At 36.6% G+C, this 24680-nt stretch overlaps 1 protein-coding gene across 7 annotated transcripts in view; it reads right to left on the bottom strand.

Moving 5' to 3' along the window:
• Nucleotides 1–13329: 13329 nt before the first annotated feature.
• LOC102801147 (PDZ and LIM domain protein 5-like) overlaps nucleotides 13330–24680 on the bottom strand; it is a 78787-nt gene continuing 67436 nt past the window's right edge. For all 7 annotated transcript variants that reach the window (XM_085493847.1, XM_085493848.1, XM_085493849.1 and 4 more), the window contains 5 exons: nucleotides 22136–22259; nucleotides 21698–21878; nucleotides 20875–21007; nucleotides 20337–20452; nucleotides 13330–15922 (listed from right to left, as the gene is read on the bottom strand). In XM_085493847.1, the coding sequence (XP_085349973.1) occupies nucleotides 15842–15922; nucleotides 20337–20452; nucleotides 20875–21007; nucleotides 21698–21878; nucleotides 22136–22259 (635 nt within the window). In that variant the 3' untranslated portion in view covers nucleotides 13330–15841. The remainder of the gene's footprint in view (nucleotides 15923–20336; nucleotides 20453–20874; nucleotides 21008–21697; nucleotides 21879–22135; nucleotides 22260–24680) is intronic.

Here is a 24680-nt window from a genome sequence, read left to right as displayed (position 1 = left end):
TCCTATAGTTTGTTCATCCGCATTTAATGAGCTGTGACGTCACTTAGATGCGTCTATATGCCATTCGCACCCCCTCTGGAGTTTGAATAGAATCGATCAGCGACGCTTAATCCATACTTACCGACCTTTTTGTACCAGTTGTACAATGGTTAAAGTCTTCGATACTTTGATGTGGTGATCTAAATAATATATTTATTCATCAAAACTCACTCTGATAAGAAAATTATGGAATGTCTGAAAGGTGTAGTTCCGCCAGTTATAAAAACAAAGGAAATTTTCCAAGAGAGCAAATCAACTTCAGACAGGAGGCACAAGTACAATGCGTAAAAGAGCAAGGACAGAAAATGTTTATTTTTAATCCCTAAAACGTTTGAAACTATGAAGAAGTTATAACATGAGTGTGGGAAAAATATTACATTACCGACGTATTTAAGCTTGCTTGGGTTGCCAAAGAAATAATGAGGGCGCTGTAATATTTAAAGTTTATTATTTATGAACTACTTTTGCAAGACAAGTTGACATTTTTCCTTCAAAGTTTTGGTGATCGGATCTCTCAGCAATAGTTAGTAGTTGTATTGTTACTCGGTCGCCTTTTGGCCCGACCAGGACCAAGCCCGACGCCACGGTGGCGCCAGTCACTGAACACTTGAGAAAGGGACCGAGGCGTCGTGAAGTTATTGCATTATTCATAGGGGTGGTTTGTAAAAGAGTCACAGGGGTGACAACTTTATCGCTGTTTGCCACTGTGTATCGAAGTGTAAACTATATCACAATACGACTGTGATCGAAATATACACATCAATATATATGCTGCTACTAGTATTGACTCAATAACCCAAGCAGAATGACGCAGCTGATTCGTGAAACAAGCCCACACAAAGGCGGATTTATACAATTCGATTGAGTCGGACAGTGCGATACTTGTCGACGAGTGTTCCGGCTTTGACGTTTATGGCCAACTTTTCCATAACACACGTAAACCTTGTATTTTAAAGCGTACACCCAACTTGACCGCAGTGCCAGTGCACCCTACCAGTTTACGTAATACAGCGGCACGGGACACCAATACCCCCAGCGTGACCGTTGCCGCGGTACAATGCAAACACAAATATATTATTTACTTGTGTATGTTTGGCGTCGGCGCCAGTAATTTTGGGATCACGTGACATACAAATAACCCAAACACTTGGACTCCTCTGACACCACGGCTGATTTGCATATTCTATGTCATTGCCCTTATTATCTACCAAGTTGAATAGCGTAGTTATAGAACTTAGATGTCCCAGAAGTCTGCCTTCGGCTCGGGACCCGTCAAAAACAATAACGTTGCTTAGAATTGAGAAGGTGCATGGTTGGATTTAAAAATATAAAGATAAGAATTTCAATAATAAATCACAAATTTGAAAAAAAAAAAAACTGCGAGAAATTCATATACTAGTTTTGAGTACGACAAACGGATTCACGCCAACAACAACCGTGCTATTCCGTTGACGTATTCGTGTCCCAAATGACGGTTTATCTATGGTACAAACTTGATTCGATTTAGGATTACAAAATTATCATGCATGCCCGTTTTGTTATGTTTACATTGTTTTGATTTTACTTATAACTTCACAATGTGTCGGAGCAATGAAAAGGGTTCGACCAATTGAGGCACAGGTAGAATAACAATCCTGCAAGGTGCTTGCAGGGAAAACATGTTGGTACAATCATGAAAAATAAGAATGTTCAAACAAGAAAAAGCGAAATAATGCACTGATCAGCTTCTTCCAACCACCCCCATGATTTCTAATGTTTGACTCCTAACTACCACAGGTACCAGGCAACTAAATGAAGTATGTTAATGGTCCGAACCTGGCGGGCTTGGACGATTTTGGATAAAACAAATTGTTGTTGGTGAATAATTTGTAAAAAAAAAAAAAATGACACTATGTGTGGGAATACAACCTAGCATGTGTGAATAAAACGTCGCAGATGTGAATAAGTATTTGGAAAAAAATCCTCCACCCTCACCCGATTTCACCCCTTATTTTACCCCTTCAAAATACGATATTAAACAAAAATAACATCAACAACAACATATTTATTACCAAAGGTTATTCTTGTTACTATATTCGTGTTACTATAGGACGTTAGAAAATATTTGTATTGAATCAAACACGAAACACGTGATACCACTAACGATAACTGAGAATCATGTCACCAATAATATCCACCGGACTCCAATTCTATTGTTGAACGTAAACTTAACATATGTGTTGACCGGAATGGCAATCCAAATGCGACGCTTCAGTAGTCACACCTTTGCCATAACAACTGTTTTACAAAACATATATTAGTATATCAAACGCACTTGTCGAGTGTGCCTAATTGGTTCAAGAAGATACAATCGGAAATTTCATTTTGATCTCAAATTTGCAATCATGAGCGCATCACGCTACAAGTATTCTTTTCACATGGAACAACTCGATTAGAAATGTCAGTTGACCTTTGATGCGGAAACGGGGTGAAAAATGATAGGCGAGTGTCGCTAGTACATCCAGATCATTCCCCTTTCAAAGAACAAAACGCGATACCTCATTTAGATAATTTTGCGAAAACTCGCATCACTTAAAATGGTTGTTTTTTGTTATGTAAAATTTGAGTCCTTTTCCACCACGAATTAATGATTTCTATGGTTAGAGCGTTGCTTTTAAGTGATGTTTAAGCATTACACTTATCATTTTAATCACGAAAGCTGAAATCGTAGACTCCTTTTCTGAGACTTTTCAAAAATTCCCAATTCCCCGTCCAGAACGGCACATATGAGTTCAAGCTTTCCAATCTGTCTGCGATTTGTTAAGGATTGAGCCATTTGTTAATTGATGGGAGTTGTGGGGGATGTTTCGATTCTGACACTGTGAAAAATGATAAGCTCCCATAGAGTGGGAAATAAAAATATCTTAAATTATGCAAAACAGAAAAGTGACACAAATATGTAGGTTCAGGATGAACAAAGAATACTCAACTTGAATTGTATTTGAATATATAGGGTGTTTTGTTTTGTGTGTCTACCTGGCCTGCTGTGTTGAAGATAATTCACCACGTATTTTATATGTTACACGTGTAATGCTCCTGCAAACCACAAGGCTTGTGTTCAATGATGAAAATATCCATAATATCCCGTAACAAGTGCAAGCGTTATAGGGTCACCTGCATGAGGATAGATTTTTGCCTCACTCGTATTTTATGAACATATTTCTGTATGACGAATGGACGTTTTGCAGTCTTCAACGAATTACATAGACTGTCAACAGTCAGTTGTACCTAATATTAATCTGTTATTATTAATAAATATTGTGTATAAACGTAATAAGTGTGAATAAATTACGAACGCCGGGACAGGAAGTATGGAGTGCCGTTAGGAGTAAAGTCTCTCGCGGGAATTGCTTCGATTTCATATCAAGCGCCTTCGGGCGTTTGAATGTTTAGGATGCACAATTACATTATGCCCGAGGACTGTCGACAGTCTACGATTGCACTATCACCAATAATCATTGGATGAACAGTGAGTCCGTAGAATAGGAATAGAACTTGTCCTAAGAATGTTGATTTGATTGATCATGGCCACCCGTGTTCAATTTATTTGACCGTTGGAAATCAGCACATTTTACGTCTTGAACTTTAAGACTAAGTTGGTGCATAGACCTTAAGTTTATGGTTAGTGATATTTGAGTCGGGAGAAATTCTGGCAGTAACTGTTAGCTAAATCTTGGCTGTAAAAATTAAAAACGCTTAACTGTAACATTAAGGAAGATTATTTTACCAATGTGGCCCGGAAGTCAAAGTATGAGATTATCGTATTCAAAAATTGGAGTGGAGTTAAAACAAGATGGTGTATGTTTTAGGGCTATTATCATTGCTTTCCTTTCGCAATGAACATTTTGCCAGGTGACCATATGGCGAAAAATTGCTATATATAATACATGTACATGTATATAGACTTTCCAGTCAATTTACCCATGTATTAGTATTGCAATACAGTAGTTTGTTTTTTTTGAATGACATTAAATATTATTTCGCTGATAAAATATTTTTTTTTTTATAATACATGACAGCTGTTTACAAAAACAGACTGACATTATTAAAAACATCAATATACTGGTTGACTGGTACGATTAACTATACATTTTTACGCGGAACGTTCGACTTATGATGTGTATATATTCTAAAATATGCCATAAACCTATGAGCTACCTTAAGAAGCTATCAACAGTGAGCTGTTGTACTACGAGGAAAGTAAAACAAATGAGATACTTCTAATTACTATATGGAAATTAGATAATTTACATATATTATAATACTTTGCCTCACAACAAATACATATTTTGATAACAGTTTATATTCATACGCATCAAGTGGAATCTTTGTTTATCATAACGGAATCAAAACACTATTAGTGTTTATCACTTTCCACATGAAGAATAAAAGGACTGGCTGTCACACTGAGAAACAATTGTTCTATATTGGTGTGGAAATATTACAATTTATTTACTTCCTTCCCCGTACCCCCCTAGTTTTAAAATTGTCTACTCCTACCCCAACGCAAAAATGAATACATTTCTCAAATGGACCAGCTTCGCAGCGGAAATGGCAACAATTGTCTACGAAAATCCCCATTTTCATGAATTTTTAATCTTTGCGCCAAGTGACGATCACTCACATATTTATTTTATTTGGGTTTTATGAACAACATGATATGAAAATATATTGTAAAAGTAAATGAAATTTGATCACCTGTGTTAATGACACGGCAGCCTCTCGCTGCGTATACTGTGGTAAGCTGTGGGCAGTCTGCCGATTTTCCTTTTCCGCGGCAATTTTTCTTGTAAAATTTGGGACTTTTTCCCGTTTTTTTTTATTTATTCAAACCCCACGGGGAATACAACACAAATGGCAAGAATGTGCTCAAGTATAGCTATTGACCCACATTTAAAATAGCGATATGATACCGACATTTTCCATATTGTTTAATATAAGGATTATCTGCGGGCCTCCTTGAAAAAAAAATGAAAATCGGACAATCTGATCAGAATAACAGAATAAGATACACTGGTTATATGAAAATTTGTTTACTTTCAAAACTGGGATTGTAGTTAATATGATTGATTCTCGTTGTTGGAGTAGTTGTGAAAGACCTCGCATGTGGAGATATTGGCTACCAGCATATGTACAAGCGTATACAGAGGCATGATATATAGCTAAATAGCCTTTTCTAATTACAACGATGTATGGTACGTGCTATAACTTTTGACACTGAGCTGTTTTTCCCGAGGTTGTGTGTAATTTTGACTCCAGAATTTCGGAAAATGCATGTTATGTCATCTAAGTTGTATTTGTTCCGTGGCATAACATTTTTTACAAAATGTTCTGTATAACAATGTCGAAAATTAGTTCCGTGCACATGCAGAACAAACAGAACGGGTCCCAGAATCAGACTTAACTTTGTTAATACAAATGGTCTGCGATCTTCCCATCAGATATATTCCGAAGCAGGAGAGGGTTAACGATGTAATTCCATAAGTGTGTTTCAATCGATGTAGAATCGTAAAATCCGTAGTCGATGATGTCAAATACCGCGGAAAGGTTTAAGTCTGAGTATATCTTTAAAATACGCCATGACAGTTTTCTGGAGCAGTTGAACATGAATTAAAAACATAGACAGTATAATAATAGACACTTTTATATACTATCCATGATTAAAACAAAAATGGTTAATTTTATGATAACCTACAACTGTTTGCTTGCCCAGTTAACGAGTTACACATGTTTTGGTTTTGGTGGTATTATGACAGAATGGTATCACTATGTGAGATATTTCATGGTGTAATATATATTCAAAGTTTGTTATCGAATCAACTTCTCAAATTCTACACACATAATAAACACATATAGAATCGTTTAGTTTTTGTTTGTCTGACCACCCAGGATTTGTATCCTAAAGTATTCGTGAATGCACCGTAACCATGGTGATTGTGTGGCGCCCACGCAACATCCCAGGCATGGCGCCATTCCCAGTCAAAATGTCACTAATTAAAGATTAAAATGGAATGTTTTGTAAAATTTGAGTATTTTCAACTCACATTAAAGCCCAAAAAATTGATTTATAAAATGGCGTCACTGTTTCTTGTTCAGAGAAAAGCGAATTGAATTTTCCACACACACACATCTCCGTGGTATTTTACTCATGTAAGATTTGCAATTTTATTGATATCATATCAAATCGGCAGACCGTGTCATATCCGGTATTTATGGTAGTATTTGTATTGTTTATGACTATACGCGCTGTGCCGAGGCTTGACTCCAGTTTGTCTAGAAGAGTTACATCATCGGTTTATCACGATCTGACCCCTGCCACGAAACCAACAGTATAGGAACATTATACAATTGAATACAAACAAGTAAAACACAATGTCACCCAATATGATGTAAAATAAATAGTAAATATAACCGCATAACCCCGCGTAATTTGCCGAATTATCTACAACCGTCCGCCAATTCGTCCTGCTACCCTTTCGATCGCCATCTTTTTGTGTACCATTTTACGGTATGGAACGAGGTGGACATCATTTCGTATTAGCTACAACTTTTCATCAAAATATTTGAGAAAAAACTTATAACTTTGATGTGAAAAAAGGTGGCAATAGTTGACTTTGGCATGGTTGGAATTTGATAAAATAATGTTTTAAATTTCTACATTGATGTTGCGGAAAAGCGGAAAAAGTATCAAAGCATGCATTTTTGGCTCAAATATAAAAAAATGAGCATAAATCCCCCCCCAAATATTTAAAAGAACTGCCAGTTTGTAGTTTTGTTTCACGAAAATTGATAACTGGAACTATTGATGCATTCTTAACCCCCGGATACGTTAGTAAGGTGAACACTAAACAAGTAGTTCGAATAACTTAGATTACTATACATCCGGGGACTTTTCAGGTTATATAAATATTTTCAGAAAAGCAGAATCATAAGACCCGTTTTTACAAAACAATGTGCAATGAGGACATCAGTCTTATATTAGTAATTGTTTTTTTTTAATCGTTATAGATACAATAATTATTACTTTTTTTTATAATTTATATTTTTATTTACTTTTATGTATATAACATACATGGACAAACAAAACACATACATCACATTACAGAAGGCTTATGATCTGAAGATATGATTTCAAAAGAAACTGGGTGTGGTCAGTAAGATCCAGCTAAATAGAAAATAAATACATAGAGTACTCGACCGCGTTAGCGCCCATGCCCGGACAAGCGCCCACCCCACTTTTGAGCAATTTTTATATTTGGGGTCACATTCGGCAAAGCGCCCACCCCTTCAAAATGCAACTAATTTAAAACTTGGTCTTGCGTAACAAATATTGGTAAATACATGTTGACTATTTAAATTTAAATTTAATACAATAATTATAATGACTACGATCTTTGTGGCGAGAATACTAAAATATTTCACCATACATCTTAGAAAAAAACAATTCATATTGCGTTTGTTTGTGACTGGAATTGGATTTCATTGGTGTTCAGCCCGGATTACAGAAGTATACGGACTTACCTCGTCCAAGGAAAAACTTAAATCAATGATCACTCGGCCGAGAGAATCAATAAAAGTGGACTTATATTAGGTCCTAAAGTCAGACAACCTATTCTAATTCCGATAGTTAACGCATGAACACATGATATAATGTACGAGGGGATTAGTGAGCCAATGATAGATGTAAGCTCTTACGAGTCAATCCAATAAAACACTGATATCTATACTCAAACCAGCTGTGCGTTATTACTGTGATTTCAGGGATATAATACGTACAATCATTATTTAGTATCCAATCTGTGGTGCTGTATAGCAGTATAAGAGCAGCTGTGGTCACAGAAGAAGACAAACTGTCTCCCCTATCTGTACCACCCGGTGATCATCAGCGACAATCAAGTATACAACTAAATTACTTTTTAGGATTCCCATCAAGCGGACTAGGCTTATGAACGTGCACAGCCCGTGAAAGTCATGTTCAGTCATTTGTTTTAATTGGAATGGAATTATTTGTTATGTTGCATGTAATAAATACAATACAGGGAACATGCCTGCACCGTTCTCCCGAGTAGAGTAGAATTCAATTTCAAGGTGACGTTCAGACAGCTTCTTCTCATTCACTCACCCACTCACTCACTCACTCTCTCTATATATATATATTATATTGACCGTGGAGAAATAGAATCCCATTTCAAATTTGGTATATCTATTCAAATATGCATCGTTTGCTCGCTCGCACGGTTTCGTTTCGTATCTCTCTTCATGTGCAGTAAGTTGGAACATTATACGACATTAAAAGTCGGATATGCCATTTTGTTCCTAGTTCGTTGACAGTTACAAAATAACAATATCAAAGGTCCGCAACTTGTCAACTAATATTTTGAATTGATGAATTTCTGAAAATAGTGTTATAGTTTTTTGGCGTATAGTTGGGGATGCGAGATGTGGCCTGCTGTAACATAATATCCCAGGCAACTTGAACTTGTGGGGAATGCAACCGAATCCTCACATTATTACCTAGATAGCTACAAGAATCTCACCCACGTCATCATTTTAGCGTTTTATAACCCCTCATATATACCAAGTTCAAAGCTTTATATTCCACATACAAAAGCATCAGACAAAATTAATATACTTTCAGTATGCGCAAAATGCGCGTTCACGATATATACATATTAAACGATTTGCATACAACATTGTATAAAAGCAAATTATAGACAATTTTGACCAAATAAAGCAAATTACGAGCGGGGCATCCCAAAATGATGAATGTTTTTTTTCCCGTTCAGCACAAAAAACAACCGAAAATGCTGTGTCTGTGAGGGTTGTGTGTGTGATTTGGGTGGTGAGTAGGTAGTGTATGGCAGCCATTGGACTGACAGTCAAATCTACCCCACCCCCCTCCGTGTTGATGCGAGGAACAGTTTCCTGTCTGGCACGTTCTTAACTGGCTTGTTGGGACTCAGCTTGGAAATTGTGATAGATACTTGCCCACATTTCTTTTTTCAGTTATTGTACTTTAAAGACCATAAATTACAACTAAAAAAACTTATATTACTCTGCAAGTTCACGTAAATACCCCGGGTAAATACTCTACCATGCTTTAAGATCATACCCGTTTTAGTGGAGTGGGAGTTATTAGTTGCGTTGTCTTTAACGTCATCACCAGCACGCAGTCATCCGTTCATCAAACAATTTTATTAAAGCGCGGTGGTCGTCGCGCTGCGCAAGTGCGACATTTGTGTTGATAAACATTGATTTTCCCACATTCCAATGCGCTCTTCTAATGGGAATCACAAGTATGAGGTTTGACCTGGGCGCGACTTGCACTGAATACCACCATGACTCCTTCGATACTTTCCAATCACCTAAAAATTACGTAATTAAAGCTTCGAAATGTCTCAGTTTGAACAAGTTGATCTGCACAACAGTCCAAGTCGCCATCTTTGTTTATATGAGACCTATATATCTTGCGCATGCTACCGCCCTTTAAACTTGTTTGTTAAAACTATCAGCCCAACTACTTTGCTAATTGATAATGCCGCTATCAGATTTGTTTTTTTCACATTGATAAGTTCAATTTCCTCTGTTTTTGGTAAACTATTCTAATCATGAAAAATGCCAGCCCAACTGTTTTACTGGTATTTTTATTGCCAACCATTGTTTTATTTTAGGTCAGTTTCTACAATTTGTGATCCGCCTGAAGCTTTTTTTTTTTTTTTTTTATAGTTTTGGTGAAATACATTGTAATGAAAGTAAGGTATAAATACGTACTGTGATGGACATTAAAGCGGGGGAGTTGTCACCTGCACATGCGTCAGATGGCCATAGCATGTCATTTTTTACAAACAAGCGTCTACCCACGAGCTTCTGCGTTTTTACCGTGTGTTGTTATCATCGCTTGGGACTCATTTCCCACATGTACCGAGCAGGGGCACCTAGATAACATACAGTAAAACACACCCTACGGAACATAGATTGTCAGGTCAAACTGTAATACATTCAGAGCAATTTACATTTTTTTTATTAATAGATTACCGCATACAAAAAAATGGAAATGTACGTGATTTTGAAAATATACTGTAGTTCAAGTGTATTAGTATACGTTCTGTGACTTATTAAGTCGAAAACTAAATGATCATATTTTCCTGGATCTTTACTTTCTCAAAACATATATACTACTATAGTTACGTGCTTAGAACATCTGCACGATAGCCGCAACGTGAAAGATCCCTTGAACCTATTTAACATGAAAGATCCCTTGAACCTATTTAACGTGAAAGATCCCTTGAACCTATTTAACATGAAAGATCCCTTGAACCTATTTAACGTGAAAGATCCCTTGAACCTATTTAACGTGAAAGATCCCTTGAACCTATTTAACATGAAAGATCCCTTGAACCTATTTAACGTGAAAGATCCCTTGAACCTATTTAACGTGAAAGATCCCTTGAACCTATTTAACGTGAAAGATCCCTTGAACCTATTTAACGCGAAAGATCCCTTGAACCTATTTAACATGAAAGATCCCTTGAACCTATTTAACATGAAAGATCCCTTGAACCTATTTAACGTGAAAGATCCCTTGAACCTATTTAACGTGAAAGATCCCTTGAACCTATTTAACGTGAAAGATCCCTTGAACCTATTTAACGTGAAAGATCCCTTGAACCTATTTAACGTGAAAGATCCCTTGAACCTATTTAACGTGAAAGATCCCTTGAACCTATTTAACGTGAAAGATCCCTTGAACCTATTTAACGTGAAAGATCCCTTGAACCTATTTAACATGAAAGATCCCTTGAACCTATTTAACATGAAAAATCCCTTGAACCTATTTAACATGAAAGATCCCTTGAACCTATTTAACATGAAAGATCCCTTGAACCTATTTAACATGAAAGATCCCTTGAACCTATTTAACATGAAAGATCCCTTGAACCTATTTAACGTGAAAGATCCCTTGAACCTATTTAACGTGAAAGATCCCTTGAACCTATTTAACGTGAAAGATCCCTTGAACCTATTTAACGTGAAAGATCCCTTGAACCTATTTAACGTGAAAGATCCCTTGAATCTATTTAACGTGAAAGATCCCTTGAATCTATTTAACGTGAAAGATCCCTTGAACCTATTTAACGTGAAAGATCCCTTGAACCTATTTAACGTGAAAGATCCCTTGAACCTATTTAACATGAAAGATCCCTTGAACCTATTTAACATGAAAGATCCCTTGAACCTATTTAACATGAAAGATCCCTTGAACCTATTTAACATGAAAGATCCCTTGAACCTATTTAACGTGAAAGATCCCTTGAACCTATTTAACGTGAAAGATCCCTTGAACCTATTTAACATGAAAGATCCCTTGAACCTATTTAACGTGAAAGATCCCTTGAACCTATTTAACGTGAAAGATCCCTTGAACCTATTTAACGTGAAAGATCCCTTGAACCTATTTAACGTGAAAGATCCCTTGAACCTATTTAACGTGAAAGATCCCTTGAACCTATTTAACGTGAAAGATCCCTTGAACCTATTTAACGTGAAAGATCCCTTGAACCTATTTAACGTGAAAGATCCCTTGAACCTATTTAACGTGAAAGATCCCTTGAACCTATTTAACATGAAAGATCCCTTGAACCTATTTAACATGAAAGATCCCTTGAACCTATTTAACATGAAAGATCCCTTGAACCTATTTAACATGAAAGATCCCTTGAACCTATTTAACATGAAAGATCCCTTGAACCTATTTAACATGAAAGATCCCTTGAACCTATTTAACGTGAAAGATCCCTTGAACCTATTTAACGTGAAAGATCCCTTGAACCTATTTAACGTGAAAGATCCCTTGAACCTATTTAACGTGAAAGATCCCTTGAACCTATTTAACGTGAAAGATCCCTTGAATCTATTTAACGTGAAAGATCCCTTGAATCTATTTAACGTGAAAGATCCCTTGAACCTATTTAACGTGAAAGATCCCTTGAACCTATTTAACGTGAAAGATCCCTTGAACCTATTTAACGTGAAAGATCCCTTGAACCTATTTAACATGAAAGATCCCTTGAACCTATTTAACATGAAAGATCCCTTGAACCTATTTAACATGAAAGATCCCTTGAACCTATTTAACATGAAAGATCCCTTGAACCTATTTAACGTGAAAGATCCCTTGAACCTATTTAACGTGAAAGATCCCTTGAACCTATTTAACGTGAAAGATCCCTTGAACCTATTTAACGTGAAAGATCCCTTGAACCTATTTAACGTGAAAGATCCCTTGAACCTATTTAATGTGAAAGATCCCTTGAACCTATTTAACGTGAAAGATCCCTTGAACCTATTTAACGTGAAAGATCCCTTGAACCTATTTAACGTGAAAGATATCCTTTGAACCAATTTAACGTGAAAGATCCCTTGAACCTATTTAACGTGAAAGATCCCTTGAACCTATTTAACATGAAAGATCCCTTGAACCTATTTAACATGAAAGATCCCTTGAACCTATTTAACATGAAAGATCCCTTGAACCTATTTAACGTGAAAGATCCCTTGAACCTATTTAACATGAAAGATCCCTTGAACCTATTTAACGTGAAAGATCCCTTGAACCTATTTAACATGAAAGATCCCTTGAACCTATTTAACATGAAAGATCCCTTGAACCTATTTAACGTGAAAGATCCCTTGAACCTATTTAACTTGAAAGATCCCTTGAACCTATTTAACATGAAAGATCCCTTGAACCTATTTAACGTGAAAGATCCCTTGAACCTGTTTAAATTTGTTCACAATTCCTTTACAAAATAATAATCTTTGAAATTGAGTCTAGGAATTTCTGTGGTTACTAGTTATTAATAAAATCTGTAAAACTTTATCATATTCATGGATGTGTTCGTATTCTTGCGACCATTATTGAAAATGAGAGGCTTATAAATTGGTCTATTTTGAGAGGAAAAATGACAAAATATGACAAATAATCGTGATAGTTAAAAATTAGTCTCCATAAAACGTTTCTTTGTACAACATGTTTAGTGTTTACTCTAACAATAATGGCCATCAAATGGGTTATATTTGAAGGGCGGCAGTCGCCATGCCATGTCACACAATGCGTGTAAAATACATTGTTTATTTACACAACTTGTTAATTTAAACACACACTGCGTAACGATCACCGCCTTTTAATCAAGTCCTGCTATACACATTGATATTCCAACATACAAATAAGTTCACAAATGAATATCACAGTTTGTATTTACAAGCAGTACTTTATACTTTATTGCTGGGATTTATTACATAGTAGGTAAAAAAAAACTAAAATATAAACTCAAAGTATCTATACAATGTAAGGCATTATCAGCAAAACAGCTGTATTTAAAAGTTACCGTAATAATGACCACACACGCAATATTATAAGAAAAATAATGACCTTATGAAAATTGATGATACAGTTTAAAAGTAAATATTGTAACTATTAAATCCAGCACAAATGGGTAATGCTGCTTACCCATTAAATCTATTTATGTTTATTTATTTATGTTGATATTGTTGATCTCTGCACTGCCAAAGACATTAGAACATTTTTTTTAATGTCTTTGGTGCTGCTAACAAAGACATTACAGTCTTCAACACAATATGTTTGTATGTCATGAAAGACATATCAAGGTGTCTACGAATAATAATAATGCTCTGTTTGTGGGTATATACTCATGCTCAGTTGGTGTATATAAAGCAGATCACAGGGCAATATCAATATTTCACCCACATAATATTAGAATGGAGTTGTTTATATTTTCCGCAGAGAAGGATAATTTTATTGTGGGTTCGGATCAACGAACACTAAATCCTATATGAAAGTGTGGTCAAGTAATACAGAACAATGCAATATCAAAGCATGAGAAAAAAACATTTCACTATTTTTTTTTTTAACCATTTTAACATCAAATTTAATCTCCGAAAAAAAACAGCAATAATAAAAATAAAATAAAATTCACCATAAAATAATTACTACATAGTGAGAAAAACGTGCATTTTATTTAATGTACTCTACAAGTGAAACACAAACATTTCTTAAAGTGAAAAATATTTAAAAGTAAATTAAATCATTCTTACGAAGTGCTTGGAATTTTAGAAAACAGGATAGCTGATTATTGCTTACTACTGGGAATCTCAAGGGGGGGGGGGTCGTATTCAAGTAAATAAATACCTGGTGATTGAGGTCACTTGACAATATCAAATTCAGAACTAGTTTGTTGGTATTGCAGATTTTGCAATTCAACTTGTACAAAAATGCACATATACATATCACTGTCACAGCAGATCATGTGATAGTCATGTGACCATCACATGGTACTGAAAAAACACAGCTACCTGGTAATACACAGGTATTTCCTGAAATGTTGCTAACTTATTTCCTGTGAAAATATGCTGAAAAATTTGGGAAACAAACTAGTTTATGAATTGTGAACCTCAATATATATTGAGCCAATTATTAATTTGAAACAATCTGTTAAATGGGATAATCACAAAGTCATTGTTAACCCTAATTTTTTGTGTGGCTATTTCTAATTTATTTGGTGGAGCAAAAAATAAAAACTTTTTTTTTTTTTAAATTTTCCACATTTTAGTTACCTCCACAGATCTAATTTTGCCATTTCTGACAACATTTCTTTTGGAACTTATATTTTAAATTAGTAAAGAACAAAATACTAAACAAATATTGTCAACATAACCTTGCACATTTTGCGTATTACACAATTTGTTGTATATTCTATCAATTTATTACACTCACCTATACTAATATTTTTGGAAATATATCGTAAAATATATCGTAAAATCTGTATTAAAAGCCGCATTCATAATAGAAGCCGCACCCATTCATTTTTAACAATTGAGACCCAAAAAATCACCATTTCTCATACGTTTCTCTAATAGAAGCCACATCTCATTTGCTGCATCATACCATTTTAATAGAAGCCGCGGCTTTTAATACAGATTTTACAGTAACGGCCAACTGAAGCTGTTGAAAGTAGCAAAAAATAAAACAAACCCTAAACATTGCACTACAGAAGTCTCATAATATCCGCATATCAGTTTCTAATATTTTTTTCACATTTTTTTTGTCACGTACAAAATATCTAATTGCAGAATACCAGTAACTAAATATTATAAAACATTCCTATATGTAACTATGGGAACACTATTTCAAAACGGTCTAAAAATTGTAATTTCCTATCAAGGAGAGCACCATTCAGAAACACTGCCCCCAGTGTTCATATTTAGATCCCTTTTGTTTAGACACGGGATCTCCAATATTAAAACTATTAGGGAACAATTATTATTAAACCAATATTTTGTCAACAAATTTACTCTATCTCAAAATGCCCAAATTTGGAATAACAGAACATATACCAACCTATCAGAATTAGTATTAACATCATGTGACTTCATTCAACAAATGAATATCCCAACATATTCATAAAATTTATCAAACTAAGAAAATCACATGACTAGAATCAGCCAACCTTTTTTTTTATAATTTTCCACAGCTTGAATCAACAACTGTGGAACAAAATTAGAAAAAATACACAGAACTGCTGGGAAAGTGCCAGCTACATTACTATGTGAATTGCGGAATTGAATTTAGAAGCATATAATCTGATCAAAAGAAGAGATATTTGACAGAAAATTGCAGAGGACCTAAAAATAAATTCAAATGTTGTCAATGTCGTCATGGTAATCTCATTACCATGGAAACTGTTTAGCCGCTGGCATGTTTTCTGCAATAAGGCTTTCCACTCTTAGCGTAGAAACTCTGCCCTTCTAGGTTGACATGACAAACCTGTAATAAACGAAAAATCAGATAAAATTATTATTTTTTTTAACAAGCAGCCTCTCGGCTGAGATAGCTCCGCTGTTAGCAATGCACATTTCAATTAAAGAACTGAAGATATCATTAGAAAATGAACAATATGCATAGTATCAATGCAATGGGACTTGCTGTTTTCAACAAGAATTCAAAAATATCATATTTCACCATAAATGATTGTGGTTTTTAACAAGAAGTCGAAAATATTACTTTTTACCAAAAATGATAAAAATATTCATCAAAATTTGGGAATTTAAGATATCATCATGAAATGAACAAATCTGAGAGAGGTCCACATGTAGTACATATATATGTCATATATCAAAGCAATTGGACTTGTGGTTTTTAACAAGAAGTTGAAAATATAATTTTTTACCAATAATGACAAAAATATTCACCAATATTAGAGAATTGAAGATATCAATGCAAAATGAACAAATCTGAGAGAGGTCCACATGTAGTACCTGTATATGTAATATCAAAACAATTTGACTTGCGGTTTTTAACAAGAAGTTGAAAATATCATTTTTTACCAAAAATGACAAAAATATTCACCAATATTAAAGAATAGAAGATATCATTACAAAATGAACAAATCTGAGAGAGGTCCACATGAAGTACCTATATATGTAATATCAAAGCAATTGGACTTGCAGTTTTTAACAAGAAATCAAAAATATCACTTTTTAACAAAAATATTCACCAAAATTAGAGAATTGAAGATATCATTACAAAATAAACAAATCTGAGAGAGGTCCACATGTAGTACCCATATATGTAATATCAAAGCAATTGGACTTGCAGTTTTTAACAAGAAATCAAAAATATCACTTTTTACCAAAAATTACAAAAATATTCACTAAAACAAGTCATTGTCAATGACACGTCCCCGTTCCATTCATATTTGAGTGACATATACATTCAAAGCAGATCATGACCGAAATGCACCTGCATATGTACAACACATTGTACTAAATCTGAACAAAATCTATACATGCATGACTGAGATCCGGTTCCGGAATTGGGAAAATACATGATTTTGATACATTTTCGGCCTTAAAATAGCCATCATTCAGCTAAGCGGATCATGAAACAAATGCACATATCTATTTGTGACATGATGTACCATGTGTGTGTGAAGTTTGAACTTGATCAATCCAGACATGTCTTGGATATGGATCCAGAACTGAATTCTTCAAAACAAAATGGCCGTTAGTCGGCTATTTCGAACTTGATCCGAAAAAAAAAATGACGTGCATCAAGGTCCTATTATGTTTAATGTATGTACCAAATTTGAACGAAATCCGTCCATGCATAACTGAGATCCGGGTTCGGAATGGTCAAAATGTGCGATTTCAATGCATTTTCGGCCTTAAAGAGGCCGCTATTTGGCTATCTTTAATGAGATCATGAAACAAATGCACATACATATTTGTGACATGATGTACCTCGTGTGTGTGAAGTTTGAACTTGATCAATCCAGACATGTCTCGGATACGGATCCAGAACTGAATTCTTTAAAACAAAATGGCCGCCAGTCGGCCATTTCGAACTTGATCCGAAAAAAAAAATGACGTGCATCAAGGTCCTATTATGTTTAATGTATGTAGCAAATTTGAACGAAATCCGTCCATGCATAACTGAGATCCGGGTCCGGAATGGTGAAAATGTGCGATTTTGATGCATTTTCGGCCTTAAAATGGCCGCTATTCGGCTATCGTTAATCGGATCATGAAAAAAATGCATGTGCATATGTCCCATATAATGTGTGATGTATGAGTGAAGTTTGAACTTAATCGGTCCATTCATGTTCGAGATACAGGTGATCACGGACGGACGCACACAGGGCAAAACATAAGTCCCCGTTTTCGGACTACGTCCGAACGGGGACTAATTAGAGAATTGAAGATATGAATAGACAAATCTGAGAGAGGTCTACCCAAGGTACATATACACCAAGTATCAAAGCATTCAGGCTTGTAGTTTTCAAGAAGAAGTCGAAAAAGTAAAACATTGACACGGACGATGGACAACAACAGACAATCACTCACTCAAAGTCGACAGCGGAGCTAAAAATATAGTTAATAGATAAATAGAGTTATAGTATAAGTTAAAATAATCTGCATTTAGTTTTAGGTTTAATGGCTTAATGGGTAAATATAACGAGCTATTAACTGTCTACTTATGGTACATGTAAAACAGCCAGAATGCCACTGGGTGTCCAGAGCCTCAACCCATTTATCACCAGGCTTAGTGGGTAAATATAACAAGCTATTAACTGTCTACTTACGATACATGTAAAACAGCCAGAATGCCACTGGGTGTCCAGAGCCTCAACCCATTTATCACCAGGCTCAATTGGCTAAATATAACAAGCTATTAACTGTCTACTTACGGTACATGTAAAACAGCAAGAATGCCACTGGGTATCCAGAGCCTCAACCCATTTATCACCAGACTCAATTGGGTAAATATAACAAGCTATTAACTGTCTACTTACGGTACATTTAAAATAGCCAGAATGCCACTGGGTATCCAGAGCCTCAACCCATTTATCACCAGGCTTAATGGGTAAATATAACAAGCTATTAACTGTCTACTTACGGTACATGTAAAAAAGCAAGAATGTCACTGCGTGTCCAGAGCCTCAACCCATTTATCGCCTGGCTCAATTGGCTAAATATAACAAGCTATTAACTGTCTACTTACGGTACATGTAAAACAGCCAGAATGCCACTGGGTGTCCAGAGCATCAACCCATTTATCACCAGGCTCAATTGGCTAAATATAACAAGCTATTAACTGTCTACTTACGGTACATGTAAAAAAGCAAGAATGTCACTGCGTGTCCAGAGCCTCAACCCATTTATCGCCTGGCTCAATTGGCTAAATATAACAAGCTATTAACTGTCTACTTACGGTACATGTAAAACAGCAAGAATGCCACTGGGTATCCAGAGCCTCAACCCATTTATCACCAGGCTTAATGGGTAAATATAACAAGCTATTAACTGTCTACTTACGGTACATGTAAAACAGCAAGAATGCCACTTGGTGTCCAGAGCCTCAACCAATTTATCACCAGGCTCAATTGGGTAAATATAACAAGCTATTAACTGTCTACTTAAGGTACATGTGAAACAGCCAGAATGCCACTGGGTATCCAGAGCCTCAACCCATTTATCACCAGGCTCAATTGGCTAAATATAACAAGCTATTAACTGTCTACTTATGGTACATGTAAAACAGCCAGAATGCCACTGGGTATCCAGAGCCTCAACCCATTTATCACCAGGCTCAATTGGGCAAATATAACAAGCTATTAACTGTCTACTTACGGTACATGTAAAATAGCAAGAATGTCACTGCGTGTCCAGAGCCTCAACCCATTTATCGCCTGGCTAAATTGGCTAAATATAACAAGCTATTAACTGTCTACTTACGGTACATGTAAAACAGCAAGAATGCCACTGGGTATCCAGAGCCTCAACCCATTTATCACCAGGCTTAATGGGTAAATATAACAAGCTATTAACTGTCTACTTACGGTACATGTAAAACAGCAAGAATGCCACTTGGTGTCCAGAGCCTCAACCAATTTATCACCAGGCTCAATTGGGTAAATATAACAAGCTAATAACTGTCTACTTAAGGTACATGTGAAACAGCCAGAATGCCACTGGGTATCCAGAGCCTCAACCCATTTATCACCAGGCTCAATTGGCTAGATATAACAAGCTATTAACTGTCTACTTATGGTACATGTAAAACAGCCAGAATGCCACTGGGTATCCAGAGCCTCAACCCATTTATCACCAGGCTCAATTGGGCAAATATAACAAGCTATTAACTGTCTACTTACGGTACATGTAAAATAGCAAGAATGTCACTGCGTGTCCAGAGCCTCAACCCATTTATCGCCTGGCTAAATTGGCTAAATATAACAAGCTATTAACTGTCTACTTACGGTACATGTAAAACAGCCAGAATGCCACTGGGTGTCCAGAGCCTCAACCCATTTATCACCAGGCTCAATTGGCTAAATATAACAAGCTATTAACTGTCTACTTACGGTACATGTAAAACAGCCAGAATGCCACTGGGTATCCAGAGCCTCAACCCATTTATCGCCTGGCTCAATTGGCTAAATATAACAAGCTATTAACTGTCTACTTATGGTACATGTAAAACAGCCAGAATGCCACTGGGTATCCAGAGCCTCAACCCATTTATCACCAGGCTCAATTGGGCAAATATAACAAGCTATTAACTGTCTACTTACGGTACATGTAAAACAGCCAGAATGCCACTGGGTATCCAGAGCCTCAACCCATTAATCACCAAGCTCAATTGGGTAAATATAACAAGCTATTAACTGTCTACTTACGGTACATGTAAAACAGCCAGAATGCCACTGGGTGTCCAGAGCCTCAACCCATTTATCGCCTGGCTCAATTGGGTAGTTACATCCAGAGCATTTAGTAGTGAACATCTGGTTCCAATCTAAAAATAGAAATACAAAAGACGAGGAATAAATCACTTTCTTTAATCCATTGTTGTCTTTTACTGTACATAGCTTTACTTTAGTTTGAATAAATTGTTCACTGACAACAGAATTTTGGTGATATACTCTCATCGAGAGATTCTACAGTTTGCAAAATATCTTACTGCACCGTACACGTAAATTTTAGTTGAGAAATCAAAATAATTCCAAAATGCGATCTGGCAGGTGCGAGCAGGTCCAATGAACAAGACCTTATTTGTGATAACCTGAAAATAAACTTTCATTTCATTTTTAGTAACTTACCTAACAATCTTGTAACTGGTAATTTGGTAAACAAAAATGACAACTCAATATTATTAATAGACATTTCATCTATGTTCACAATCATATATTCCATCCCTCATATTTTAACCAGACCTACCTTGTTCACAATAAGGCATTCCATCTTCCACATGGAAGCTACTTCCAGCTCCAATTGCTGAGAATGGCCGATGACACTGAGCACAGACAAAGCAATCAGGATGCCAGGACTTCTCCAAGGCATTTAGCACATCCTAGAGAGAGAGAGAGAGAAAAAACCACCATGTGATATCTGATATTTACTGGTTCAACTAGCTTAGAGTTACTGGGGTCAGTCCATTGCCTCACTTGAGTGTATTGATGTATTGACTTCAAAATAGTCATAAATTTCAATAAGACATTTAAGAAGTTTTGGCCTTGCAGTGTCTCATTAAAATACTAAGTTTAAGCCATGATAGTTAGTGAGAAATGTTGGTTTCACATCAAGCATGTCCGGCACAGATGAACAAAGTACCGGTAAACAAAATCAGGTGTTTTTCAAGCACCCTCCATTTGTGGGATGGCAGGGACGGGCTAGACTTGGCACCCTCTCTATTTTTCCCACATACCGAGTAGATACATTAATGTCTATGCAGAAATCCTTGAGAGAAATGGTTGTTGCTTCCCCTTCCTTTCATCCCATCCATCCCATCCATCCATATATGCAATCTGCAGAATTCATTCTAAACAATCAGTTTAGAGTGGCGGCCTTATAATGTTTTCTGGATAATTTGTTTTCCTAAAATTGCTCTGATCAGTATAGTTTACCGGTATTAGTTTATTAAATTTCAGAAATGTTCAGGTGTTCATATGACCAGGCAAACCCCTATACCAGTCAGGTCCCCAGAGATTGTTATCCCTCTTTTTAATCAGTTACTCTTAAATACATAATCTTAGTGACTTACCCCAATGATAGGTTGTTGGCATTTAGAACAATTGGGAGCGAAGTAGGCAGCGTAATCTCTCTCACAGAACAGCTGTCCATTTTCTTCCACGAAACCCATCTCCATCAGATTGGTGGAACAATGAGAACAATGAAAGTGATCAGGATGCCAGTTCTTTCCAATGGCATTTACAAATGGACCTCTGGAGTAGACAAATAAGAAACAAACTTCACTCATACTGTATTTCTTCTATTAGACACACATTCAAGAATAAATGTATGATGAAACAATCAGAGGATTATTTAAACCATTAAGTGAGCTGCTCTCATATGACTCCAAAAAATGCGAAGGAGGATATTAACTTGGCAAAATGGATATGCTCATTCCTTTTAATAGGCGAATGATTCTTTTCTGACATTTGATGAATAAAAACAAGATGAAGAGAAATGTACTACTAACCTGATTGTCTCACCACAGCTATCACACATTGGTGTCCGAGTTCCGGGCGGTACACTTGACTTTGTCACAGCTCCTCTCTGGATGGCCTGTCGAGGAATTCCAGAAGGGCGGGGCGGCAATGGCTCTGAAAATGAGATTATCATTCATTACCGCTAGCCAAAACATCAAAGTTAAGCCAGATACAACAAGCTAATTTATGTTTCATCAACTTCAGGAGTCCGCATTAACAAATCAAATTTGAGTGGGAATAAGTTTGATTTTTGGGATAAAAAAAAATGCAATGAATGAATGGAAAATTTCATATCACGAGTTTCATTTTTGGCACAAATAACATTGCAGTAGAAGGTATTAGCATTACTTGATGGTCCTAGGGGGCCTTTACTTACTTAACGGTTGTAGAAGGTGCTCTACTTAGTTGACAGTCATAGGGAGTCTATACATACTTGATGGTCATAGGGGGACCCTCTACTCAATGATTTCAGGGGGCCTCTACTTACTTGATATTCCTAGGGAGCTCTACTCACTTGATGGTCGTAGGGGGACCCTCTACTTGGTGATTTTAGGGGGCTATATATATTTGATGTCTTAGGGAGCCCTCTACTTACTTGATATCCTAGGGGGCTATATTTATTTGATGGTTCCTGTGGGACCTCTACTTACTTGATGGTTTTAGGGGGACCTCTAATCACTTGATGGTCCTAAGGGGTCCCGCTACTTACTTGATAATCCTAGGGGGCTATATTTATATGATGGTTCGAGGGGGGCTCTACTTACTTGATAATCTTAGGGGGCTATGTTTATATGATGGTCCTAGGGAGCCCTCTACTTACTTGATAATCCTAGGTGGCTATGTTTATATGATGGTCCTAGGGGACCTCTAATCACTTGATGGTCCTAAGGGGTCCCTCTAGTTACTTGATATTCCTAGGTGGCTATATTTATTTGATGGTCCTAGGGAGCCCGCTACTTACTTGATAATCCTAGGGGGCTATATTTATATGATGGTTCGAGGGGGCTTCTACTTACTTGATAATCCTAGGGGGCTATGTTTATATGATGGTCCTAGGGAGCCCTCTACTTACTTGATAATCCTAGGGGGCTATGTTTATATGATGGTCCTAGGGGACCTCTACTCACTTGATGGTCCCAGAGAGCCCTCTACTTACTTGATGGTTTTAGAGGGCTATGTTTATATGATGTCCTAGGGAGCCCTCTACTTACTTGATGGTTTTAGAGGGCTATGTTTATATGATGGTCCTAGGGAGCCCTCTACTTACTTGATGGTTTTAGAGGGCTATGTTTATATGATGTCCTAGGGGACCTCTACTTACTTGATGGTTTTAGAGGGCTATGTTTATATGATGGTTCTAGGGAGCCCTCTACTTACTTGATGGTTTTAGAGGGCTATGTTTATATGATGGTCCTAGGGAGCCCTCTACTTACTTGATGGTTTTAGAGGGCTATGTTTATATGATGGTCCTAGGGGACCTCTACTTACTTGATGGTTTTAGAGAACTATGTTTATATGATGGTCCTAGGGAGCCCTCTACTTACTTGATGGTTTTAGAGGGCTATGTTTATATGATGGTCCTAGGGAGCCCTCTACTTACTTGATGGTTTTAGAGGGCTATGTTTATATGATGGTCCTAGGGAGCCCTCTACTTACTTGATGGTTTTAGAGGGCTATGTTTATATGATGGTTCTAGGGAGCCCGCTACTTACTTGATAATCCTAGGGGGCTATATTTATATGATGGTCCGAGGGGGCTTCTACTTACTTGATAATCCTAGGGGGCTAAGTTTATATGATGGTCCTAGGGAGCCCTCTACTTACTTGATAATCCTAGGGGGCTATGTTTATATGATGGTCCTAGGGGACCTCTACTCACTTGATGGTCCCAGGGAGCCCTCTACTTACTTGATGGTTTTAGGGGGCTATGTTTATATGATGGTCCTAGGGGACCTCTACTCACTTGATGGTCCCAGAGAGCCCTCTACTTACTTGATGGTTTTAGAGGGCTATGTTTATATGATGTCCTAGGGAGCCCTCTACTTACTTGATGGTTTTAGAGGGCTATGTTTATATGATGGTCCTAGGGAGCCCTCTACTTACTTGATGGTTTTAGAGGGCTATGTTTATATGATGTCCTAGGGGACCTCTACTTACTTGATGGTTTTAGAGGGCTATGTTTATATGATGGTTCTAGGGAGCCCTCTACTTACTTGATGGTTTTAGAGGGCTATGTTTATATGATGGTCCTAGGGAGCCCTCTACTTACTTGATGGTTTTAGAGGGCTATGTTTATATGATGGTCCTAGGGGACCTCTACTTACTTGATGGTTTTAGAGGGCTATGTTTATATGATGGTCCTAGGGAGCCCTCTACTTACTTGATGGTTTTAGAGGGCTATGTTTATATGATGGTCCTAGGGAGCCCTCTACTTACTTGATGGTTTTAGAGGGCTATGTTTATATGATGGTCCTAGGGAGCCCTCTACTTACTTGATGGTTTTAGAGGGCTATGTTTATATGATGGTCCTAGGGAG

Source organism: Saccoglossus kowalevskii, chromosome 19 (genome assembly GCF_978046115.1).
Source record: "Saccoglossus kowalevskii chromosome 19, keSacKowa6.1, whole genome shotgun sequence".
NCBI classification, from domain to species: Eukaryota; Metazoa; Hemichordata; class Enteropneusta; family Harrimaniidae; genus Saccoglossus; species Saccoglossus kowalevskii.
This window is presented reverse-complemented; position numbering and strand designations above follow the sequence as displayed.